This window comes from Vicugna pacos, chromosome 15 (genome assembly GCF_048564905.1).
Source record: "Vicugna pacos chromosome 15, VicPac4, whole genome shotgun sequence".
Classification (NCBI taxonomy): Eukaryota; Metazoa; Chordata; class Mammalia; order Artiodactyla; family Camelidae; genus Vicugna; species Vicugna pacos.
The window spans coordinates 15,627,648-15,651,134 of NC_133001.1; the positions used below are offsets into that span (position 1 = coordinate 15,627,648).

Genomic DNA, 23,487 nt, shown 5'->3' on the forward strand with positions numbered 1-23,487 from the left:
AGATAAGAAATGATCCTCTGAGAAATCTTCAACTGTAAAGTATACAGAAAAATTCAAAAAGGGAGAGGATCACAAAAAACACATTAAAAAGACAATCCTGATTTGTTTTTTTGTAGGCACACAAACACACATATTGCAGCTTATGTTTTTCAATTATAATCTATTTTTCTTCTAACAGGTCTGATGGTGTTAATAAAATTGGAAAAAGTAAACAAAAACCGTTTTAACTAATGTGTATTTCTATTGATTTATTTGTGGTGGTGTTGACACTGGAGCAGCTCTTAGGCTATCTTCTTACACATAATAATTATTATTTACTGATGCAAAGCTCTATGGATGTGACTAAAGTGTCAGTGACATAAAGAAAAGCCTGTTTAAATGATCTGCGAAGCAGGGCCACAGCTGTAACTCTGCCCTGGCAGAGTCTGTCAAGTAAATAGCATGATCTTTTCAAACATAGCCGTATTATTTTCTTCCTGGCATTTTTAATTTGTTAAAACTCTCACTGTGCATGCTTGTCTTCCTAATAACAATGGCAAATGGCCAATCTCTGTATTTATCTCTTGCACACACATTACTTCTATATATATTTGATCTGGTTTCTATATTTAAGGATATGTACCTTAAGGATATGATGAATGTACCTAGCTGCAAATTTTAAACAGCATTCTGTGACTGATAAGATATAACCTATAACTCAGTGATGTAACACTCAAGAATGCCAAATAGAACAATTTCGTTTGAGATGCTATCAGAGTGGCCCAAGATCAATGGTTGGGTCTGCCTAGAAGAAAAAAAAAGAAGAAACCCAAACACCATGATGCTTCAAAATTGCTGATACTTGGTTTTGTAAGACATACTACATCTGATATTTATAGGCTTAGTCTCATTGCCAGAGCCCAGGAGCATCTGTCTGGGATCCCAGCCATTGTCTACCAACTTACTTGTACCTTGGTAGATATATGAATTTCCAACAGCTTTCTAATTTAGAAATGAAGGGTGGATTTTCAACGACTTTAATTTTATTCATAACTTAAAGATTAGATACTAAAATAGGAGCCACCTAACATGACTGCCAACAAAATTAATCTTTAATATAAATCCCTTAAGGCAGGACTTTTCTCTCCATACAATTATACAGTCTCAGGATGGATGAAATCTTGGAGGTTATTGAAGCCAACCACTCTTTCCAGACAATTTGGTGCATTGGTTTAAGAGCTGGGGCTCTGAAAACAGACTGCCTGAGCCTGTACCCGAGCTTTCATACTTAAACTGTCTATGTGACACCAGGCAGGCCTTTAGATTCTCTACTCTTCTGTTTTGTTTGTTAAATGAGAATACAATAGGACGTCCCCCATTGGGTTGCCATGATTAAATGAGATAGTGCAGGGCTCAGTACACGCACACGTGGGCGCTCCAGAAATGTGAGCTTTCTCGTTTCTACAGCACTAGGGAGTCCTGCAGCATTCCCACCCCGTGGTCACTCAGCCTTTGGCTGAAAACCTCTTGTGACAAAGACTTTCCCTCCTCCTAAGGCATCCCTCTAACAATTTTGAATCACTAACTCCTAAAAGTTCTGCCAGAGCTTAAATCTCTCTTCTTGCCTTTTAGTGACCTTGATTACACTTCTTTGGGACTTTCAGGAAAAAAATTAATCACTGTTCCACACAACAATTTTTTCTTTAAATAGCTTAAAACAATCTAATTTGGCACCCCCCACACACTCTTTTTTTAACCTCCTGTAAGTCTTTTCCCCATTTAAAATATTTTCAAATCCTTTCCTCACCACCATGTGTCACCTCTGTGTCCCCTCTGTGTCACCATCATGTTTATTTCCCTATAAATCTCTTTTGGTTTATGTCCACACAATACTTTTTCTTTCTAATCTGTATAGAATATTTTATTTTTCTTCATTTCTCTATACATATACACACATATGTATGTACACACACACATAAAGACCCATGTATATTTACAGAAATCGAATTTTAACAAAGCACTGGAGTAGTTCTTGGTGCAGTTGTTTTTATTTTTCCCTTTCTTTTTACTTTTTGGCTTGTCTTTTTGGCTGTAAAACCCTTCTCTCTCACTACCCAAAAACCACTAGCTATAGACTGAATGTTTGTGGTCATCCCCCACGTCCCCTCTGCACCACCACCAGATTCATACACTGGAATCTAACCCCCAATCACACAGTACTCTTAAAATGTGATACACACAGCTAATGAAATGGCTCAGGGGAAGACTAAGAGATTAAAAGTATATGAAATTCTGATCCTGAATTAATGGCAATTTAGTTTCCTCCTTTCTAATCCTTGCACCTTTTCTTTCTTTTTTTTTTTTTTGCCTGGTTCAATGTTGAATAAAATGTGGGGAGGTGGCAGGAGCAGTAGTAGGTATCTCTGTCTCCTTGATACTATGTCAAACAAATTTGGTCAGAACTTGCATTCAATCTATTGGAAATGGAGGTGTGGCTACAAGAAGCATAGAGGTTTCCTGAGTTTTAATAGAGGTTAATGCTGTGATGTCTGTATCAATCTCAAAGAAAAATGGATAATTGAGGCTACACTTTTTATAATTTGTTTCACTATGAAAATGGTCTGCCTTATCTTGCATATGAGGAAGTGGTTTTTTTTTCCTCCTTTGAGGAAGTGTTTTTGATTACACAGATTCTCCAACAGTTGTTAAAATACTGGCCAATAAAACAATCTCAAGCACATTAAAATCAAACGTACTCTGAAGCTTTGATAGTGTTAAAGGACCATAGCTTTCCTGGTTCTAGACATTAAACTTTACTAACAAAGCCCAAGACCCCAGTAGTTTTTCGGCAGCCAAAGCACACTGATGCTGGCAACCTCAAAACTCTCCCAACCAGAGGTTATATAACTGGTATTCTGAACCTGAGAGCTGGTCTTTAGTCTATTCATATTAAATATTATATGATGGAATAAGGTAAATAGTTATATAATTTGAGGATCTCTTTCTGAGTAGGACATGAAAGGCAAAAACAATTTAAAAAACAATAAAATGAATGATAGATTAATGGCTTAAAGGTGAAAGTCTTGGTGTCAAAAAATAAATTTCAGAAATAAAAGCAGACAAACTTGGGAGAAATATTTACAATACGTATTTCAAGAAAGGATTAATATGCCTAATATACAAAAGACCTTAAGAAACATTAAGATACACACTCTAGTTAAAAAATGAACAAAAAAGACACAAACATAGATGCTCCAAAAGAAGAAATGCAAATAGCCAACATATGCATGAAAAAATGTTCAACTTCACTGATATTCAAAGAAAATCAAAACAAAGCAAGACTCTAATTTGTGCTTATAAAATTGGCAGGAATTTTGAAAATCATCATATCCAATGGTGAAGAAATGGGGAAATGGGCCAAGATTTTCATACATTGCTAGGAGTTTATCAGAAAGAAATAACTATAACATTTTTCTAAAAGTAATGTCATAAGAATATTCATGGTAATCTAAAAGGCAAAACGGGGGAGACACATTCTAATTGCATAAATAATAGTACAGTCATGCAATTGAGAAAATATTATTTAATGATTTGAAAACCTGTTTGATTTTTTAAGCAAAAAAAAAAAAGTTTCGAAAACAGTTTTTACAGCATTTTCCTGAAAGGAGATTGGTTAACTAAACTATAGTATATTAAAATAATGCTGTAAAATAATAATTAATGATTTGGAAATGTTTATGATTCCTAAGTGATAAAATATTTAGAAAATAGTATTATTATTCTAATTATGTTTTCCACAAAAAAAGTAGACTGTAAAAAAGAATAATTTTCTCAATATTTGGCAATGAGCATATATTATTTTTGTAAAAAAATTTTTTAATGTTATCTTGTTAGACTTAGCCATTGTTCCAGCTTGTAGGATCCCACTAAACAATATTTTTCCTCAGTAAACTTGATAAGCATGTCCTCAACAAAAAGGGTGATAAAAATGTTGACTGGAACAAGGTCAAGGGGAGAACTTCATAGTAAAAACAAAAGCAAAAGCAAAAATAAAAACAACCTCCATCCAGGTTGAAGCAATTCATTAATTAGTATCCTTTGGGTATGATCACTTAATAAGTTTCTAATCCACTAACTTACATTTAGTGAAAATTTCTCAATCTTGTCGATAAGGTTTTACATGTCTTCATAAAGCACTTTGCTAAAGCTCAGCTACACATTCAGCCACATTTCCCTGATACATTAGTCTCTTGATTGCAGTGAAGGTAGACTCATTTAGGTCACCTTAAGAAATTAGGTTTTTTGTAAGTTTACACATCCAGTACTTAAAACTAAGTAGATCCCAAGAATCAAGGAAGTTCTCGAGAAAAATATGCTCTTTCCACTTTCTCTTTTACGACCTACATGTTCCTATCTCAAGATCTTGCTTCTGTTTCAGGATTTTGTTTGCTCTTCAGCTTCTTCTCCGTTGTCCCCCTCCAAATCATGAGACAGCTAATCTAAGCAGCCACCACTGTGCGAAGAATAGCCCAACCCTGCTTTCCTGAGCAGGAGGCTACGGGTGAGTCATTCTCATCTAGAAGTTAAACACTGGGTATGGTAGGCACTGTGACTGATGTGTCTGATACTACTAATTTGGTAACTCTTGCAAAGAAAATGAGGTTAGAATGACATTATTTTTTTCAGAGTGAATAGTTTCTGCCTAATAATCACAAATTTTACGTTTATATATCCACAAAGCATGAGGAGGGGAAAAAAGATAGGAAAAAATGGGAAAAAGCAATATTTGAATAAATAATGGCCAATAATTTTCTAAAAATCCAAAATATATCAGCCACACACATGAAAAGATCCTTGACAGCACCATTATTAGAGAAATGCAAATCAAAAATACGATGAGATTTCACCTCACACTGGTCAGAATGACCATCAGTAAAAAGTCTACAAATAAATGCTGGAGAGGGTGCAGAGAAAAAGGAACCCTCCTACAGTGTTGGTGGAACTGTAAATTGGTACAGCCACTATGGAAAACAGTATAAGGGGGGAGGGTATAGCTCAAGTGGTAGAGTGCATGCTTAGCATGCACAAGGTCCTAGGTTAAATCCCCAGTACCTCCTCTAAAAATAAATAAACCTAATTACCTCCTCCCCGCCCCCCCAAAAATACAGTATGGGAGTTCCTTAAAAAACTAAAAATAGAGTTATAATATGATCCAGCAATCCCACTTCTGGGCATATATCCAGAGAAAACTCTAATCTGAAAAGATACATGCCCCACAATGTTTATAACAGCACTATTTACAATAGCTAAGACATGGAAACAACCTAAATGTCCATCAACAGATGAATGGATAAGGAAGATGTGGTATATATATATGATGGACTACTACTCAGCCATAAAAAATAATAAAATAATGCCATTTGCAGCAACATGGATTTACCTAGAGATTATCATACTAAGTGAATTAAGTCAGAAAGAAAAAGACAAATGCCATAAGATACCACTTATATGTGGAATCTAAAATTTGATACAAATGAACTTATTTGCAAAACAGAAATAGACTCACAGACATAGAAAAAATTATGGTTACCAAAGGGGACAAGGGGTGGGGGAGGGATAAATTAAGAGTTTGGAATTAGCAGATACAAATTACTATATACAAAATAGACAAATAATAAGGTCCTACTGAATAGTACAGGGAACTATATTCAATATTCTGTAATAAACCATAGTGGAAAAGAATATGAAAAAGAATATATATACGTATAACTGAATCACTTTGCTGTACACCAGAAACTAACACTACATTGTAAATAAACTGTACTTAATTATAAAATAAAACAAAACCCCAAAATATATCAGCATAAAAAGGGCCATTGAACCTCAAGAGATATGAATTTTAAAAAATTAAAAATTCACATCTAAACATATCATAGTCAAACACTGAAAACCAAAGACAAAGTAAAATCTTCAAAGTAGCCAGAGAAAAAGATACAGTATCTTCAAAGGGATAAAAATAAGACTAACAATTGCTTTATCATCAGAAACAATGAAAAAAGACAATGGTGTCTGTCATCTTTAAAGATTCTGACAACCTAGAATTCTACACCCAGTGAAATCACCTTCAAAAATGAAAGCAAAATGAAAAAATTTCAGATCAACAAAACCTGAGAGAATTTATTGCTAGTAAACTGGTATGAAAGGAAGAGGGAATATAGTCCTGGAGAGAAGCACAGAAGTACAAAAAGAAATAAAGAGCAATAGAGTAAAAGCCTGGGTAAATCCAAATGAATATCAACAGAAAATGATAATAATAACATATTCTCATGTTTCAATTATATGTAGAATTAAAATATGTGACAACATTAATACAAAAGGCAGGACAGGGGCAAGTAGAGGGTTCTAAAGTCCTTACACTGTCTAGGAAGTGGTAATGTATTAATTTGTATTAGATTCAAGGATGTATTTTTCTCCAGGGTCAACACAAAAGGGGTAATAAAAAACGTATATCTAACAAGCTAATAGATGGACCTATAAAATAATTTAAAATAAATCCAAAGAAAGCAAGAGAGGAGAGAAAAGATAACAGAAAAAATGAGAGAAAAAGAAAACAAATGAGATGACATTTAAACTCAGATGTTTCAGTAATTATTTAAAATATGAATAGACTAAACTATTCAATAGAAAACAAAGATGATCAGACTAGATTAGAGAAAAACCTATATGCTGATGACAAGAGATATAGCTTAAGAAAACAGATTGAAAATGAAAAGATGGAAAAAATATACTACCAAACACTTACCAAAAAGCTAAAAGATGGATTATATGGTAAAGCAAAAAATTTCTAGAGTTACAATAAGATTTTCACAATGATAAAAAAAGATGAATTCACCAAGAAGGCATAACAATTCTAAATTTCTAAGTTCTTAATAACATAGTTTCAAAATATCATAAGAATATTGACAGAACTAAGAGGAGAAACAGACAAATCCACAATCAGAATGAAAGGTTTTTAACACATCTTCCTCAGTAGCTGATAGGACAGACAAAAAAAATCAAAATATAGAAGATTTAACTAACATTTAACAAACACAACCTAATTAACTTACATAGAATGTTCTTATTAGTCAGAGAAGCAAAACTAATAGAAGATAGACAGATAGATAGACAGACAGATGCATACACAGAGTTTACTCTTGAACAATGCAAGTTTGAACTTCGTGAATCCATCTACACATGTTTTTTTTTCAGTAGTAAATATTACAGTGCTACATGATCCAAGGTTGGTTGAATCCCAGGATGCAGAATGGGGGAATCTGAGGAACCACATACAGGGAGGACCAACTATAAGTTACATGCAGATTTTCCATTGCATGAAGAGTCACACCTTTAACCCCCTTGCTTTTCAAGGGTCAACATATAGATAAATACGCATATGTGTGTGTATTTTTTTAATAGGAATTAGCTCACTAAGGGTTATGGGAACAGAGAAGTCCCAGAATCTGCTGTCTATAATCAGGAAAGCTGATGGTACAATTGAAGTCTGAAGGCTTGAGAATGAAGAGCTCTAATGCCTGAGGACAGGAAAAGATGGACATTCCAGCTCAAGAACAGAGAGAGTGAATTCACCCTTCCTTCCCCTTTTTGTTCCATTTGGGCCCCAGTGGATTGGGGGGGGGTTCTTCTCTTAGTCTACTAAATCAAATACTAATCTCTTCCGGTAACACCCTCACAAACACACCCAAAAATAATGTTTTATCAGCTATCTGCATATTATTTAAGTGACATCCATCAGGTTGACTCATAAAATTAACTATCACAACATTGCATCCAACAACTGAAGGAAATACATTCTTCTCAAGACTACTTGGACATTTATTAAAATTGACCACATGCTAGACGATAAAGCAAGTCTCAACAAATATCAAAAGATTGGAATTATACTAAGTTTTCTGACTATAATGGAATTAAGCCAGAAATCAACTACAAAAATATAAGAAGTTTCCTAATGTTCAGAAATAAAGCAATACACTTCCAAGTATCCCGTAGGTCAAAGTAGAGATCTCAATGGAAATTAGAACGTATTTTCAAAAAAATGATAACAAAAATACTACATATAAAAATGTGTAGAGTGCCATAAAAGCCAAACTTAAAGGAAATTTTATAACTTCTAATGCATATATTAAAAAATAAGAAAGTCTGTCATGGACAGAGAATACAGACTTGTGGTTACCGGGGGGCGGGGGGGGGGGGCGGGGTAGAGGGTGGGAAGGGATAGACTGGGATTTCAAAATTGTAGAATAGATAAACAAGATTACACTGTATAGCACAGGGAAATATACACAAAATGTTATGATAAATCACAGAGAAAAAAATGTGACAATGAGTGTGTATATGTCCATGAATGACTGAAAAATTGTGCTGAACACTGGAATTTGACACAACACTGTAAAATGATTATGAATCAATAAAAAATGTAAAAAAAAAAGAAAAAGAAAAACACAATGGAATGTCTGTAAAAAAAAATAAGAAAGTCTGAAAACCAATGATCTACATATCTAAAAAATCATATTCAAAGAAAAAACAGGCAATAAAAAAGAAAGAACAGAAAATTAAACCCACAGAAAGAGAAATAAGGAAATAATAAAGATTAGAACAGAAGTTAAGAAACAGAAAACAAATATGGAGAAAACCAAATGCCAAATATTGGTTCTTTGAAAAGACTAATACAGTTGCAAACCTCTGTCAACACTGATCAAGAAAAAAAAAACAAAGAAAGTACAACAAAGGAGGTACAAATAACTAATACCAAGAAGAAGAGATATCAGCATAGATCCAACAGCATTAAGGATATACACCTTACACATGTCAGAATGGCTATTCTCAAAAAGACAAGCAATAACAAATGTTGGTAAGGATGTGAAGAAAAGGGAACACTCGTACACTGTTGGTGGGAATGTAAATTGGTGTGCCCACTATGGAAAACAGTATGGAGGTGACTCAAAAAAATTAAAAATAGAACTAGCATATGATCCAGCAATTCCACTTCTATATATTTATCCAAAGAAAAAGAAAACACTAATTTAAAAAGATAAATGCACTCCCATGTTCACTGCAGCATTTTTACAATAGCCAAGATGTTGAAACAACCTAAGTGTCCATCAATGGACAACAGAATATCAGTTAGTCATAAAAAAAGAACAAAATCTTACCATTTGTAATACAAGGATGGAACTGTAGTGCATTATGCTAAGTGAAGTAAGTCAGACAGAAAAAGGTAAATACCGTATGATCTTACTTATATATGAAATCTAAACAAACAAACAAACAAAAAACAGAACAACAAGCTCATGGATATAAAGTAGATTGGTGTTTGCCTGACGTAAGGGGTAGGGGTAGGTGAAATGGGTGAAGGGGGTCAAAATGTACAAATTTCCAGCTATAAAATGAATAAGTCATGGGGATGTAATGTACAGCATGGTGGCTATAGTTAACAAAACTCTATTGCATTTTTGAAAATTGCTAAGAGAATAAATCTTAAAGCTCTCATTATGAGAAAAAGATTTTGTAACCATGTGATGTATATTAACTGGACTTATTGTGATAATCATTTTGCAATATATACAAATATTGAATCATTATATTATATACCTGAAACAAATATAACATTGCATGTCAATTATACCTCAATTTTTTAAAAGAATATAATAATAAGAGGAAATTACAGACAACTGCATGCCAATGAAATGGATAAATTCCTAGAAATGTACAACTTACCAGAGTGCGGAAAAAAGGAAATAGAAAACATAAGTAGTTCCGTCTATTCAAAAAAACCTCATAATTTTAAATCTTCCCACAAAGAAAATTTCAGTCAGAGATGGCTTCTTTGGTGAATTCTTTCAAACACAATAGGAAAAACATAAATCTTACACAAAATCTTCCAGAAAACAGAAAAAGAGAGAATATTTCCAACTATTTTATGAGGTCAGTGTAACTGTGATATTAAAAGCTGGCAAGAACATCACAAGAAAGGAAAATTACAAGGTTAATCCCTCTTAGGAACATAGATGTGAAAATCCTAGATAAAATATTAGCCAGTCAATCCAGCAGCACTCTGTAATAGCCCCAGACTGGAAAACAAAAACAGAAACAACCAATGTCCACAAACAATCAGATGCATAAAATTCATGGTATATTCAAACAGCAAAATATTATGCAGCAATGAAAATGGATGGCTTCCATTTCCTTCTATACAGAGCAACATAGATCTCACAAATGTGTTGTTGAGTGAAAGAAGCAAACATAAAAGGTATATAATGTAGGTCTTCATTTCTATAAAATATAATCTGACAAAATTAACCTACCCATATAGAAATAAAGAGAGTAGTGACTTTAGTGGGGAGGGGGTGCTGACTGAAAGGGGACACATGGGGGTATTTCTCAGTGTTGGTAGTGTTCCATTTCCTGATCTGGTGCTGTTTGCACAGGTGGGTCCACTTTATCAAAATTCATGGAGATCAACATTTGATTTGTGGATTTTTTTGTGTGCGTGTTATCCTTCAGTTAAGAAAAAAATAAAACCACTGTAGTTCTTTACTTGAATTGATATCAGTCTCACCAGCCTGTTATTCAGAATCGATCATCCCACTCCCCTGTGAAAAGTAAAACTCCATTTGTCTTTGAAACTACTTCCTCGAGGACTCATAATTCCTTGAGTTATAAATATGAAATAGCTTTATTTTTCTAACCATACTCCCTGCCACTCATTGTGCTCTGCCCCTGCCATTTTCTTGCTGGCTGTCAACTCTCTCCATCACACTTTGGCTAGATTCCATTTATCAGCCTCTTCAAGTAATTAGGACCATTTCATTCTAGCAAGTAAGGTTCAATTCCGTTCATTTTCTATTAAGCTTCAAATTGAATTAAAACTATTTTCCCTCCCTTCCCTCCAGAGAATGGCAGACAAGTCTGCTGTTAGTGGCTTGGCGTATATGTGGGGGGAGCGGTAGGGGGAGGATTTGGGGGTGGGAGTGCTGTACTCTTTACACCTTCCTTCTCCTTCTTTCAGGTGCTTTGCTTCTACTGTTAGGACAAGAGGAGAAATGGGGAAGTAGCTATCTTAGGTGACTCTCCAGTAAGGCAATTCCCTCTCTTTAGGATGCTGCTGCTTCTCTCATTAATCCTGTCAGATTTCCAATGGTCTCTATACTGGAGAGAATCCAAGTTCTGGCTCCCTCACTGATGATGGTCCTTGGAGTGCCTCCCTGCTGCCTAAGAAGACATATCTTGCACCTCCTTGACCCCTTCCACGAGGAGTCCAATGAGCAGCCTCTCTTGGAGGGGACAATGTGCGCCACTGTGGTATCCCTTCTCTCATCGAGGCCATCTCTCTTCTGCACCCTCTCCTCGTCCTAGACCACCAAGCACTCTGCTGGGCCAGGAGAGATCAGAGCTGAGACAATCACCAGTCTCCAGCCGACCTAACAGAGCGGGAAGGTTGGGCATCTCTAAACTTTATAAGCAACTCTCCTGAATGCTCTTCTCTAGACTTGAGAGGAAGAAGTAGCTCCATCTCCTTTATCATAGAGAATGAGGTGAAGGCAGGGAATAGGGTATCCTTATGAATATTGTACTCCACAAAAGTTAACCTCCTCCCTATTCACCCTTTCCTTATACTTCTGGCAGTAGGGATGGGGTGGTTTGGGGAATGTTTGGTGTTAGGGCTGTCTGCCTGAATATACATTTCTCAGTAGGCTGGCCTAACCATAGGCGGTCCCTGAACTCAGACTGTGTGAACTTACCACCCTCTGTGCACAGCTTTGGAACTTAGCCAGGGCCCAGGGAACAACCCTGTTCACATCCTATTACACTTGTCTCCAACCACCTGGAACCTCTGTTAATCTTCACAGCATGTGTCTAAAAAAAAAAGAAAGAAAGAAGAACAATTCTGTGTTAACTAAAAATACAGTAGGGAAGGGAATGTGATATAGGAATAATTGCAATGATTTCCTATTTTTCAAAGCAAATTTACCTTCAAGAAAATTTGGAGGGTTGTGTTATTCATTGATATAAACATAATAAATCATTCAAATATGTTTGAACTTTTTACCTATGTGTACACCCTTCATTTTAATACTAAATTGCCCATTTATAAGATTTCTACTCTTACAACCTTGATGTGATTGGGGATCAAAACTGAACATGACTAAGCAATGTATAGTGTTACTGAAGACAAAGTGTACTATTTGTTAAAAGCACAGAACCACAATTTAAAACAAGCCAGAGGGAGTAAGATGTATTAATATTTGGGAAGGGAGCAATATTTTATTATAGTCAATAAAAGATAAGGATTAATTTCCTTTCAGAAAGGGGAACATAATGTACACATTACGCAGCTTAATAGAAAACATATTATTTGCACAGTAATACTATCACACTAAAAATGGAACTTACTATTTATTCAGTAAAATGGCCACTTGCTTCTAATCAGTATCACAATTCACTTGACAGATCTGAGGTTTCCTTAAAGGTTTTGCTTTACTGATCTTCCCTGTTTGTCATTCCCATTTCCCACGTAGTTGGACGCCCAGAGCAGTGCTAGCTGTAGCATATAAAGAGTGTGGTGATCTAATACAAAGAAACACCACAGAAACAAAAAACTATGATATAAACAGCACTTTAAAGGGAAAAGCACTTTCTAGTAAAAATGCTCAATGAGGATGTCTTTGAAGACAGAATATTAACGTTACTCTTGAAATATCATTTAATATAGTAAGCACAATTCCTTTCATGAGATTGGACTTTCTGTGTAATTCGCAGCCCAATTCTTTCTTATAAACCTTTGAAAAGTACTGTGAATAGAATATCTTGTACTTGGGATTCAGAAAGCTTTTGATTATCCACTGACAACTTGAGGATGGTAAGATTACACTTCAGGTAGTTTAGAACAGGACTTTAAATTCTGCATGCCAATGTGGAATCATATCTGAAGATACTGTACCCACATATATAACTAATCTTTTAAATTTCTCTTCATTCTTATAAATGTCTCACAGCTCATTTTAAGGCAGTAAATGGAATAACATGTTTACTTTAAAATATTTTTTCTAAACTCTTTATTAGTATCAAGTGGAAAGAATGTTTTCTTTTTTGGCGGGGGTAGGTAATTAGGTTTTTCTTTTTTTTTTTTTTTAGAGAAGGTACCAGGGATTGAACCCAGGACCCTGTGCCTGCTAAGCATGTGCTTTACCTCTTGAGCTATACTCTCCCCACCAAGAATTTATATCTTTATTTTGCCAAGGGGTAATTTAAATAACTCCCCAAATCAGTCTCTTGTCACAAAGAAGAATATGTTATTACCAGATAACATTGCCTCTTGTCAAAGAGAAACAAACTGTTGCAGGAGGCTCAAAATTTTTGTGAAAATAAATATTTAAGAAAGAAAATGATAAATGCAATTAAACCCCAATGAAATACATTAAACAATTACTAGAGAAGCAATTATTACTCTGACCATCAACACTGTTGTAAGAAGTCAACAGTTTAACTTTACAGGGTTATTTATTAATCTTCCTGGGAATGAGTCCCACGATTTTAAGAATGGAGACTCCATACTTCTCTACTTTTGATCCTGGGTAATAGGTCTAGATATGGGAAACCCAAATTATATTAGTCTCCTGATTTCACAAAAGTGGATTCTCTTCTCTGTTCTGCAGTATTTTACCAACGTGACTCCCCATAATATTGTGAGCATCAACTAACACAGTAAATTTTGGAATGTTTTTTGAGCCCTTTGGACCACTTGTGACATCAACAATGGCAGGATTCTTTCCAAACCACAAACTTTTCTTCTCAAAACTCTTCTGTAATATGTTTTTGTACCATCATTGCCTCTTCCCCTCTATTTCTAATAAGATTTGTTTCAAACCATGAAATGCATGCTTATTGCAGGAAATTTGAATGCTAAAAAAAATTAAAAGGAAAACACCCAGAATTCTATCAATTTTTCCTCCAGTATTTTGATGAAATAATTGCAGCCTGAACAAGATGTGTCACATCTTTGTTCCATGCTGTGAAAAATATCTTTAAAAGAATTCACTCAGGTTTTTGACGAATTTGGTTAATATGCATGGACCGTTTTACGGTTAATAGCATCCACTGCCTTTACCAGGAACGCAATAGAGGTACTGCATCACAGGTACAGCTGAATCCAGAAAATTAAACACTAGCATGATTTCACTCCACTGTAAGTATTTCTTCTTCCTACATATTTTAATAGATGTGTTGATGATAGCTACCACTTATAGAAAGCCTTGTTTAATTATATAATCTTCACATCAACCATAACAGTAAGTTAGCACTGTTCCCACTTTACAAAACAAAAAGTCAGAAAGCAATTGCACAGCTCTTAGGCGGTAAAGTGATGATTTTTATAAAACTTTTTGTTTTTATTGGACATACTGGGAATTGAACCTAGGACCTCTTACAAGCTAAGCATTCACTCTACCACTGAGCTATACCTACCCCTCCAGATTTGAGGGGATTTGAACCTTGCTGTCTCTGCTTCCAAATGCATCCTTTCCATTACAGCCCAATATCTCACCATGAGTATCATAATCTGCATAGCAAGGCCCTGTGGTTGGACACTTCAAATGCTCCCCTACCTTTATTATCTTTTTAACAAACATCAGTAACGTTAGAAGTAATATCCTAGTGTACAAAACTTTATTTGTTTTTATGATTATTTCCCCCAAATAGAGCCAAAAAGTTGAATTAGTGCATTAAAGGCAGGAATATATTAAGGCAATTTGAATATATTATTGATAGCTTTCCTCAGTAAGACTGCTCAAATTATAATCCAACCAGCAGAGCAGGAGGCTCCCTGCCCCACTGTGCCCTTTATAAAAATCTTGATTAATTCAATAGACGAAAATTTATTCTTTGTTGCTAAGCTTAAAATTGTTTTGGTTGCTACAATTCACTGTGTTTTGATAAATCAATTCTCCATTTTATAGAGTGACACTTATATGAAGATTGGCTAAGCCCTTGAACTAGAAATGGGACGATAAAGGAATGGTCTTTAGATTTTTTCATTCCCTTCATTCATTCAATAGTCATCTAGTTCTGATTCTAGGTCAGGCATTGTGCTAGTGTTTCGAATATAAAGATGAAAGTCCATCCCTGACCTCAAAGAGCTTGTGAACTAGCAAGAGAAACAGATATAAATCGACAATTATAGTACAGCATGACTAGCACTGTGACCAAAGGAACAAAGAGGAAGATGCTTTGAGAAACACAGTGGAGGGCACTTAAGCCAGCTTCAGGGAGGTCCTGAAAAACTTTTTGGAGATGCTGAGGCCTGAGCTCCACCTTGAAGAGAAGCAGAAGTTAGCCAGCTTTTTCCTGACATCCCCAACCAGAATTAACTGCTCCCTCATCGATGTTCCTTTACTAAAATGTACTGTACTTGTTTGTTTCCATGTCTCTCACTTGGCTGACCTTCTTGATGTGGAGGAACTATATCCCTAATTAGCCTAGGACAATGCCCCACAAGGAGGAGGAATGCAATAAATATTTGTTGAATTATTTTGAAATTCTACCCTTGTAGCTATTTCCTCCCATATCATCCTCTTGACATTTATATAAATATGTGTGGTTTTCCTTTATAATACAAAAATAATGTTGTTCACCACATACCCATCAGAATGGCTAAAAGAAAAGTATGGAAAATAACAAGTATGGGTGATGGATTTGCAGCAAATAAAATGCTCATGCATGACTAGAGGCAGTAGAAATCAGTACAACCACTTTGGAAAACTGTTGGCAGTATCTATTAAAGCTGAGTCATACCTCATAAGCCAGCAATTTCATTCCTAGGAACAAGTCCAACACAAATGCATGCATATGTTCACCAAAAGGCATGTTTTCACCAAAAGCAGCACTATCATAACTGCTCCAAATCAGAATTACACAGCTGCTCAACAGTAGAATGGATAAACTTATGTTACACCTTGAGGTTACACCTCAAGGAAAAAGAATCTACACTCAACAATATGAAGGAATTTCATAAAAATAATTTTGAGGGCAGAGGTAGCTTTTTTTTAAAGTACATAATGTAAGATTACTTTTGTATAAAGAATAAAAATAGGCAAAACTATTCCATGCTATTGAAAATCAGGAAAGGTCAGTTAGAAGTAGAGGGTTAGTGAGTACATGGGAACAGAAGGGCGAGCTTCTGGGGACGCTGGTAAGGCTGTTTCTTGATCTGGGTGCTGGTTACAAATGTATATTCAGTTTGTGCCCTTCCTATATGTATATTATACCTAAACAGATTTTTTAAATAATATATCTTATTTGCGAGAAAGCTGGAAAATTCACAAAAGTTTTAAAAATTTTAAATCACCACAGCCTATTATCTAGAAATAACTACTATTAATATTTTGGATTATTTTCCTTCTAGTCTTTTTTTGAAGCCACAGTACTTGTGCCATCTCCTCCCTCTCTCCTTCCCACATGTTTACACACACATTTTACTAGATTAGGTTTATTCTTACTTAGTTTTACTTCAGATTTTTTTTTATTTTTACTTAAAGTTAATCCATATCATCAAATATTCGTTGCATGTTTTGAAATTGCTGCAATGTATTCCATCAAATATATATGTATATATGTGTATATATTTCTAATATATATAATATACCCCTATAAGAAAGTATATGTGTATACGTATATATGGTATGTATATATACAATACTCCTAATATATAATAATACATATTTCTAGAAGAGAGTACATGTACTCACACATACACGCATGAACTACGGGGTCATGAGTATTCTCTAAGCTCTGCATTCGTTCTATATTTCCTTCCAGAAAGGTCGTATCCCACTGGCAAGGTGTCAGAGCTCCCTGTATCACAGTCCAACCCCAGGTTACTTATCACTATATTCGTTTTTTAAATGGTAGAATTTAAAGCAGGACTAAGGAATCTGCGGTTTTCCACCCGACTGAAGTACTAGGCAGGAGCCGGCCCCGCGCACACCGCTGGCTTCCGCGGGCGCCCGGCGCCTCAGCCCGGCAGTGCGGCCGCGCGTGCGCCCGGCCCCTCGCGCCTCGCGCCGCCCGGTCGCCGTGGGAACCGGAAAGCGCCGCGGCGCCGGGAGATCCAGCAGCGAGCTCTACCGAGGCCCGAGGATGGAGCTGCCGGGTCCGGTCCGCCAGCGGCTGGGAAACTTCAGCCGGACCATGTTCAGCGACTCCAACCGGACCGGGCCGGAGTATAGCGAGGGTCCGGGTGAGTGGCCGAGGCCCAGCGCAGGGCGTGTGGCCCGCCAAGGACCTGGCGCGGGTTTTGAAGCGGCCGGACTTTGCCCAGACCTAAAATGGCAGTTTCGCCTTCAGCAGGCTCTCCGCGGTGCGGACTGCGCCTTGGAGGAGGGGCCGGGCCGAGGGCTGGGGCTGGGACTGGGAGCAGATACCCAGCCGTCCTGGGCTGATCGTGCTGCGGCCTGTCCGGTGAATTGCAAGCGGGGCGGCCGAAGTGGCGCCAGCCTTCCTCAAAAAAGAAAAATAAAGAAGCCGCTTTCGCAGCACATGACCGATCCTGCGGCCTCCGAGAGGGCTGAGGATGCCGAATGCTTTTCGTCCGCGGCGTCCGCCCTGGCTTTTCTGGCGAGGATGGAGTGAAAACAGCCCGGGCAATCTCCCCTTCCCACTTTCCCCTTCCACCCGCCCCCACCCCCGTAAGATATCTTTTCCTTTTCTCCTTTCCCAGCAGAACCAGTACGTTCCACCACAAGCCTATTTTCTGGCTGAAGACATGGAAAGACTTTTTTTTTTTTAACGAGTTATTTTCAACACTCCAGAGTGGCAGCTGCCTTCAACAAAACTCGCCCTCTCCCTGCCTTCTCCTCCCCCTCCCCTATATATAACGCTTGCCCTAAATCAAGTAACAAAATACCACGATGCTACATTCAGCATGGCAAGTGACAACGCAGTTTCCTCCAAAACAGTTTCCCCCTCTTAAATCATGATGATAGACAACATACTGTCAACTAAGCCTGTAAGGTTTTTATCACTGAACTATGCCGAGAAGTAGAAATCTTTTCCTGTTGCCTGGTTTAGGGATTTTGTTTTTAAAGGGGACAGACAAAAGTCAGTTCCCATGGTTTCATTTTTTCACCGATCACTTGCCTATCCCTCCAAGTTAGGCCTCTTCATGATTTAGGATGTACAGAGAAAAACAATTGGAAAATCAGGGTTTTACGTTTCTGATTCTAAAGCTAAGGCCTAATGGGAACTAAAATCTGTTGATATAAACTGTCAGGGGATTTCTGTAAAGGACCAAGTAGTAAATACTTAAAAATTTTGCAGGCCATAGGTCTCTGTGGCAGCCATAGATAATGGTAATTGAATAGACATGGAAGTGTTCCAGTAAAACTTTATTTATGGACACTAAAATTTGAATTTCATACGATTTTCAGTGTCACAAAATATTATTATTCTTTGATTTTTTTTCCCTTCCCCAACCATTTAAAAGTGTGAAAACCCATTTTTAGCTCACTTGCTATACAAAAACAGGCAGCTGGCTGGTAGTTTGCCTACCCCTGATTTATATAATGTTTTAATTTAAATTCCATTTACAGAACTCAGCTTGTACTTTTGCAGAATTTAGTAAAATCATGTCTTGTGCTTTCAAGGTTCATTTACATATTTACTTGATTTTTCAACTGCATGATTATAAGTTTGATCTGCTGAAATACAGACATATAGCATAACTCAAGATGCTTGTGTACAAAATTTCTAACATAAAAACTTCGCAAAATTTGACGACAGTTTTTATGTGAGATTAATTTACATGTGAGAGATTAGTTTTTATGTATCTTAAGTGTCCATTTCATAAACTCTTTACACAGAACTCTACAAAGGAGGTAGTGATTATTGTTACCTGTTAAATAGATTTATGTTGATAGTCCACGTTTAACTTAGACCTGTAGTATGCAGAAAAGTCAGCTGACTATAGTGGAAAAATGATAGAGTAATTTAAAACTGTGAAATGTACCCCCAAGTAGCCAGTAGAGGAACTAAACAGTATTATAATGACTATTTCTTTTCACTGTCAATGATTGTAAATAGGCTTAAAACTCAAAGTTTTGTTGAGCTGATACTATAGTTATTAATACTAAGGAACTAAAGGGCTTGAGGGCACAGGCCAGGATTAAGAGTTTGTTCCTTTTCTATGTCTTCTGTAGATAATGAAATGGTTTCCAGTTTGGCATTGCAGATGTCACTTTATTTTAACGCTTACTTTTTCCCACTTTGGTGGGTGAGCAGCATCACGATGCTTCAGGTGAAGGTAAATCCATGTTTCACTACTGCCACGGTCTCTTCTGCCATCCCTGGAGTTGTTACATTGTCAATAAAATTAAATTCATATATTTTTTTAAATCTCAGGTCAGTTTTACACTATGTAATATTTTACAAACATGTTTATTTTTGTGTTTTCAGTATTCAGTCTTGCCTGATTACTACAAATTCATTGTGGTCACTGTCATCATCCTAGTCACCTTAATTGAAGCCATAAGGTTGTACCTGGGCTACATGGGGAATCTGCAGGAGAAGGTAGGCTCTTCTTGGCTTCGTCTCTTACTGCATATGGATGCAGTAGGGCTTTCCTAACAAGGAAAAGGCAGTGGGGGGCGGTGGAGAGAGCAAAGGCCTGGCTTCCACCTTTACCACGGCTATCACTGCTGAATCTCTTGAGCCTTGGTTTCTTCGTACAGAAAGTGGGAGAAATATTTACTTCACAGGTTTTTACGATTAAATTAAATAATTTATATGAAGGACCTGAACGTAGTAAACACTTCAGAGTTGATAGTTTTCCCTCTTCCAGTCTTGAAAATACTTGGTCAATTAAACATGTTTATTTGGATTCTGAATAAGAAAATGGAGGAAAATTACAAACTCATTTCCTATGCCAGGCACATGTTTTCTGAATCATCATGCTGCCTAAGCAGTTACAGTTAGCAGCGCTGAGGGATGCTGCCTAAGGATTTCCGTGGTCTCCCAGCCCCTTCATAATTAGCCCCCTCCCCGCCTGGCTGACTGTATTTCTTGCTTTTTTCCTAACCCAGCATCCACTCCAGGCTGATGTGTCAGTTCCCAGTCGTACTCATTCCATATCTTTGCTGACCTGACTTCTTGCCTCTTCCTTCCTTATACTCAACTTTAAAAGCCTCTGTCCTTGAATTTTTTTTTTAACCTACCCTCCTTACTCTCTTACTTCTTGTAGCATTTAGCCTGTAACTCTAAGTGGAACCCTTAATTATTCACTGAAGTGTAGTATTCCAGGACTGTCACATAAGTTAGTTTTCTCTTCCAGTGTAGACTGTAAGTTCTCCCAGGACAAGGACCATGTTACACTTTTTCTAAACTACAGAGCTCAAAATGTAGGTTCACAGCAGTGCTAAGTACTTGCTTATCAATATAAACAAAAGGCCGTGCTTCACAGATCTGATGCTCGTCATGTGTGTCATTGCAGGTTCCTGAACTGGCTGGCTTTTGGCTTTTGAGCCTTTTACTGCAGTTGCCTTTAATTCTTTTCCTGCTCTTTAATGAAGGCCTAACGAATCTGCCCTTGGAAAAAGCAGTTCACATCATCTTCACTGCATTCCTTACTTTCCAAGTCGTTTCAGCATTTCTCACCATGAGGAAAATGGTAAACCAGTTGGCAACTCGTTTCCACCTCCAGGACTTTGACCGGCTCTCTGAGAGCAGAGGAGGCATGAGAAGAATGAGATCCTGTCTAGAAGAGATTTGACCCAGTGCTGATGAGTGAAAATCAGAAAGATCATTCCAGAAGACTGCAAGAGTTAGGAGAACACCAGGGGGCTAGCGTGAGAAGGACAAATCAAGTGTTGAATTGTATACTCTCTAGCTCTGAATTTCCAAGGCTGGGGACAACGATAAGACTGTCTGTACATCACATGAAAGCAGTAAATCAACCCTAAAGCCTACCTGTTGTCTACCTGTTGCCAGATATCTGCATTTTGTTGTTGTTGTCGACTTCTTCAGGTATGTAGAAGTCTGTAGTGGGGGTATTACATCCTGACTATCATATTTCTAGTTAGTACCTGGAGCTAGGATGGTGTATGTTTCTTTTAAACTTGGCAGTACATGTGAAGCACATGGAAATGCTTGTCAGTATTCTGATGTATTAGACTACATTTTGTAAACCAACACACCAAATTCTGATGTCTGCTAGGGTTGAATTCTAACCTTAGTCTTATCTGTTATACTAAAGTTAAGGAGAAAATAGGTGGATTATCATGGCATCTAGGAAATATTTTTATCCTAAAAGTGTAACGTTCATAAAACCACATTCAGTATTTATGGTGGTGGTGTGCAGAATGTCTTTATAATTATAAGATATTTATGTTAAAATGTCTGTAGAACTCATTCCTGTACAGTTCTTTTAGGCTGTGGGTTTGTTATTTTTATGACAGGGTTGCCAGAGAAGACAAAAAGTACGTGTATCAGATAGTCTTCTGTGTAGTGGGCACTGGACTAGGCCCGTGAACCCTTGTGATCTCAGCTACTAAATCGTTAGTCACTGAACTGCTTCATACCCAGTAAATTCACATGAAGATTGATCTGAAAACCAGGGTGCCTGTTAGTACACAGAGCTAGGATGGCCAGAGGGGCTCCACTCATTATCTTAAATGGGTGTGTTCCCTTGCTAATAGGAGAAGCCTATTTAAGGAGATTTTGTTAAGAACAAAGTTTGCTTGGGTGTATCTGAACATTATTTTTCAGTGATTATTGGACTGTCTTAAGGGATATAATATTGTCTTTCTTCTGCCTTTACAAGTAATGTATTTTACTGAGAGACAGTTGTAGCTACATTAAAAGTCATTCTTTCCAGTTTTCCTTTTCTGTAATTCATGTTCATTTTAGGATTTCCATGTTGTGCCTTATTCGTTCTTGTATTTCTTAATTTTTGAATATGTTTTCACTTCCCACTGTTAATCACCCCCGATCAAACTATGCTAATTTATGCTAATTTTATTATTTCTGCTTTTTATTATTACATATAAAGTTCAAAGATTTCTCCCCCATGCACTGGCTGATTAACCTTTTCCCTATAACAAAGTCATCACTAGGTATATTTCAATAATTTGAAATTCAAAATAGGAATTCTATTTGGACAGTGTTCTAAAACGTATTTGTTTGCATTTGTTTTCACATAGGAATAGATAGGTGAGTTTATAAGAAAATATAAAACAAGAACACTAAATCTTCATAGCAGATAAATTAAGGGGATGATCAAGAAAGACTTGCCTACTTTCTTTTTTGAAAGATTTGTCTACTTAATTGTTTCCAGAGTTTTTAATTTTAAATATCAGAGCCTTTTACACATTTAAACTTTAATTTAGGGTTAAGAGAATCACTAAAATGTTAGTATCATCAAAAATTTTAAAGGTTATAAAAATTTAGGAAAATGTGTTTCATTTATTAAACTAAAAAATGCTGTAATAACAATATTGCTTAAAATGCAGATATACAGATATAATAAGGGTGGGAAAGGGGAACTAAGAAAGTCAATTGAGAACATGACCAAGTCATTTGTTTTTCATCTAAACAATAAAGCCATGATTTTGTGTTAGGCTGAACCAACATTTTCTATTGGAGTGTACCTGGTTCCCTATGTAAGCATATGAAAATTGAGATGGGGAAGAAATTTACATGTCAGCACATTTGGAGTTTAGGCAGTCCTTATTTTAATTTTATTTGAATAAATTTGTCCATCACTTACTTCCTATTACATCATCCTTTCCGATGTTCACAACACTGTTCTAAAGTTTTCTAGTTAGGATGTTGAGCTTCACAAATACTAAGTCTTTTCTTATATTTTTTCCTTCTAGGGGCTTTTTCTCATTACAGACAAGGTGGATGTAAATTCCTGTAAATCAGAGTGATTTTTAAATAATCAGTCTGTGTTTGCATGCCTACTATATACCAGAAATAGTGGAGGGTTCATAGATAAAGAAATGGTACAACGTTGGAGGTAAAATATTTGTTAAGACAACTTTAAGACAAAGTGGAAAAGTCTAATTTCGTTATGGAGGTGCATTGGATGAGTTTCTCCTTAGTAAGGACGTGACAGCTAACAGTCCTTGGCTTCAGTGCATCTCCCCTCTTTGTCCCTAGCACTTGGGGTCCAGGATTAGCACGCTGACCCTCCATCAGCACCCTTTAGCATTCACTGCTCCTCTCAGTCAGCGCACAGGGAAGGGATGCGGTGGCAGGGATGGGGAGCGCCATTAAACACATACACACGCACTTGCACTTGCCTGTCACACAATAGCAAGAAGTTTACTGTCTGCCGCAAAAAGCAGATGAGCAAATCAGGGATAGCACAGTGTGAAGGGGCAGTGTAGGATCAAGAGATGGCACCGTAAAAGATGACTCTCAGAAGCCTTCCCAAACAAAGTAACACTGAGATTTGAA

The 23,487-nt window shown here is 36.7% G+C and overlaps 2 protein-coding genes across 3 annotated transcripts in view; one reads left to right on the plus strand and one right to left on the minus strand.

The window, feature by feature from the left end:
• Positions 1-16,953, minus strand: part of EHBP1 (EH domain binding protein 1) — a 391,476-nt gene extending 374,523 nt beyond the window's left edge. Inside the window, exons 1-2 of the mRNA XM_072937655.1 lie at positions 16,782-16,953; positions 11,781-11,895 (exon numbers count right to left, since the gene is read on the minus strand). The gene's annotated coding sequence lies outside the window, so the exon portion shown is untranslated. The remainder of the gene's footprint in view (positions 1-11,780; positions 11,896-16,781) is intronic.
• TMEM17 (transmembrane protein 17) lies at positions 13,840-21,903 on the plus strand. Of its 2 annotated transcripts, none has more exons than XM_072937666.1 (4): positions 13,840-14,224; positions 19,230-19,333; positions 19,486-19,599; positions 20,519-21,903. In XM_072937666.1, exons 1-4 carry the CDS (start codon positions 14,209-14,211, stop codon positions 20,795-20,797), a joined length of 513 nt encoding a protein of 170 aa, XP_072793767.1. In that variant the 5' UTR covers positions 13,840-14,208; the 3' UTR covers positions 20,798-21,903. The 2 variants fall into 2 exon arrangements, with proteins under 2 accessions (XP_072793767.1, XP_006201554.3); XM_006201492.4 differs by lacking the exon at positions 13,840-14,224 and adding an exon at positions 17,092-17,272.
• The last annotated feature ends 1,584 nt before the right edge of the window (positions 21,904-23,487 follow it).

What these genes read in the sequence shown, in the direction of transcription:
- TMEM17 (XM_006201492.4), top strand. Translation starts at nt 17,173, where the DNA reads ATGGAGCTGCCGGGTCCGGTCCGCCAGCGGCTGGGAAACTTCAGCCGG. An exon ending in GGAGTATAGCGAGGGTCCGG is followed by an intron (nt 17,273 to 19,229) that starts GTGAGTGGCCGA and finishes TGTCTTCTGTAG; the next exon opens with ATAATGAAATGGTTTCCAGT. An exon ending in TCACGATGCTTCAGGTGAAG is followed by an intron (nt 19,334 to 19,485) that starts GTAAATCCATGT and finishes TTGTGTTTTCAG; the next exon opens with TATTCAGTCTTGCCTGATTA.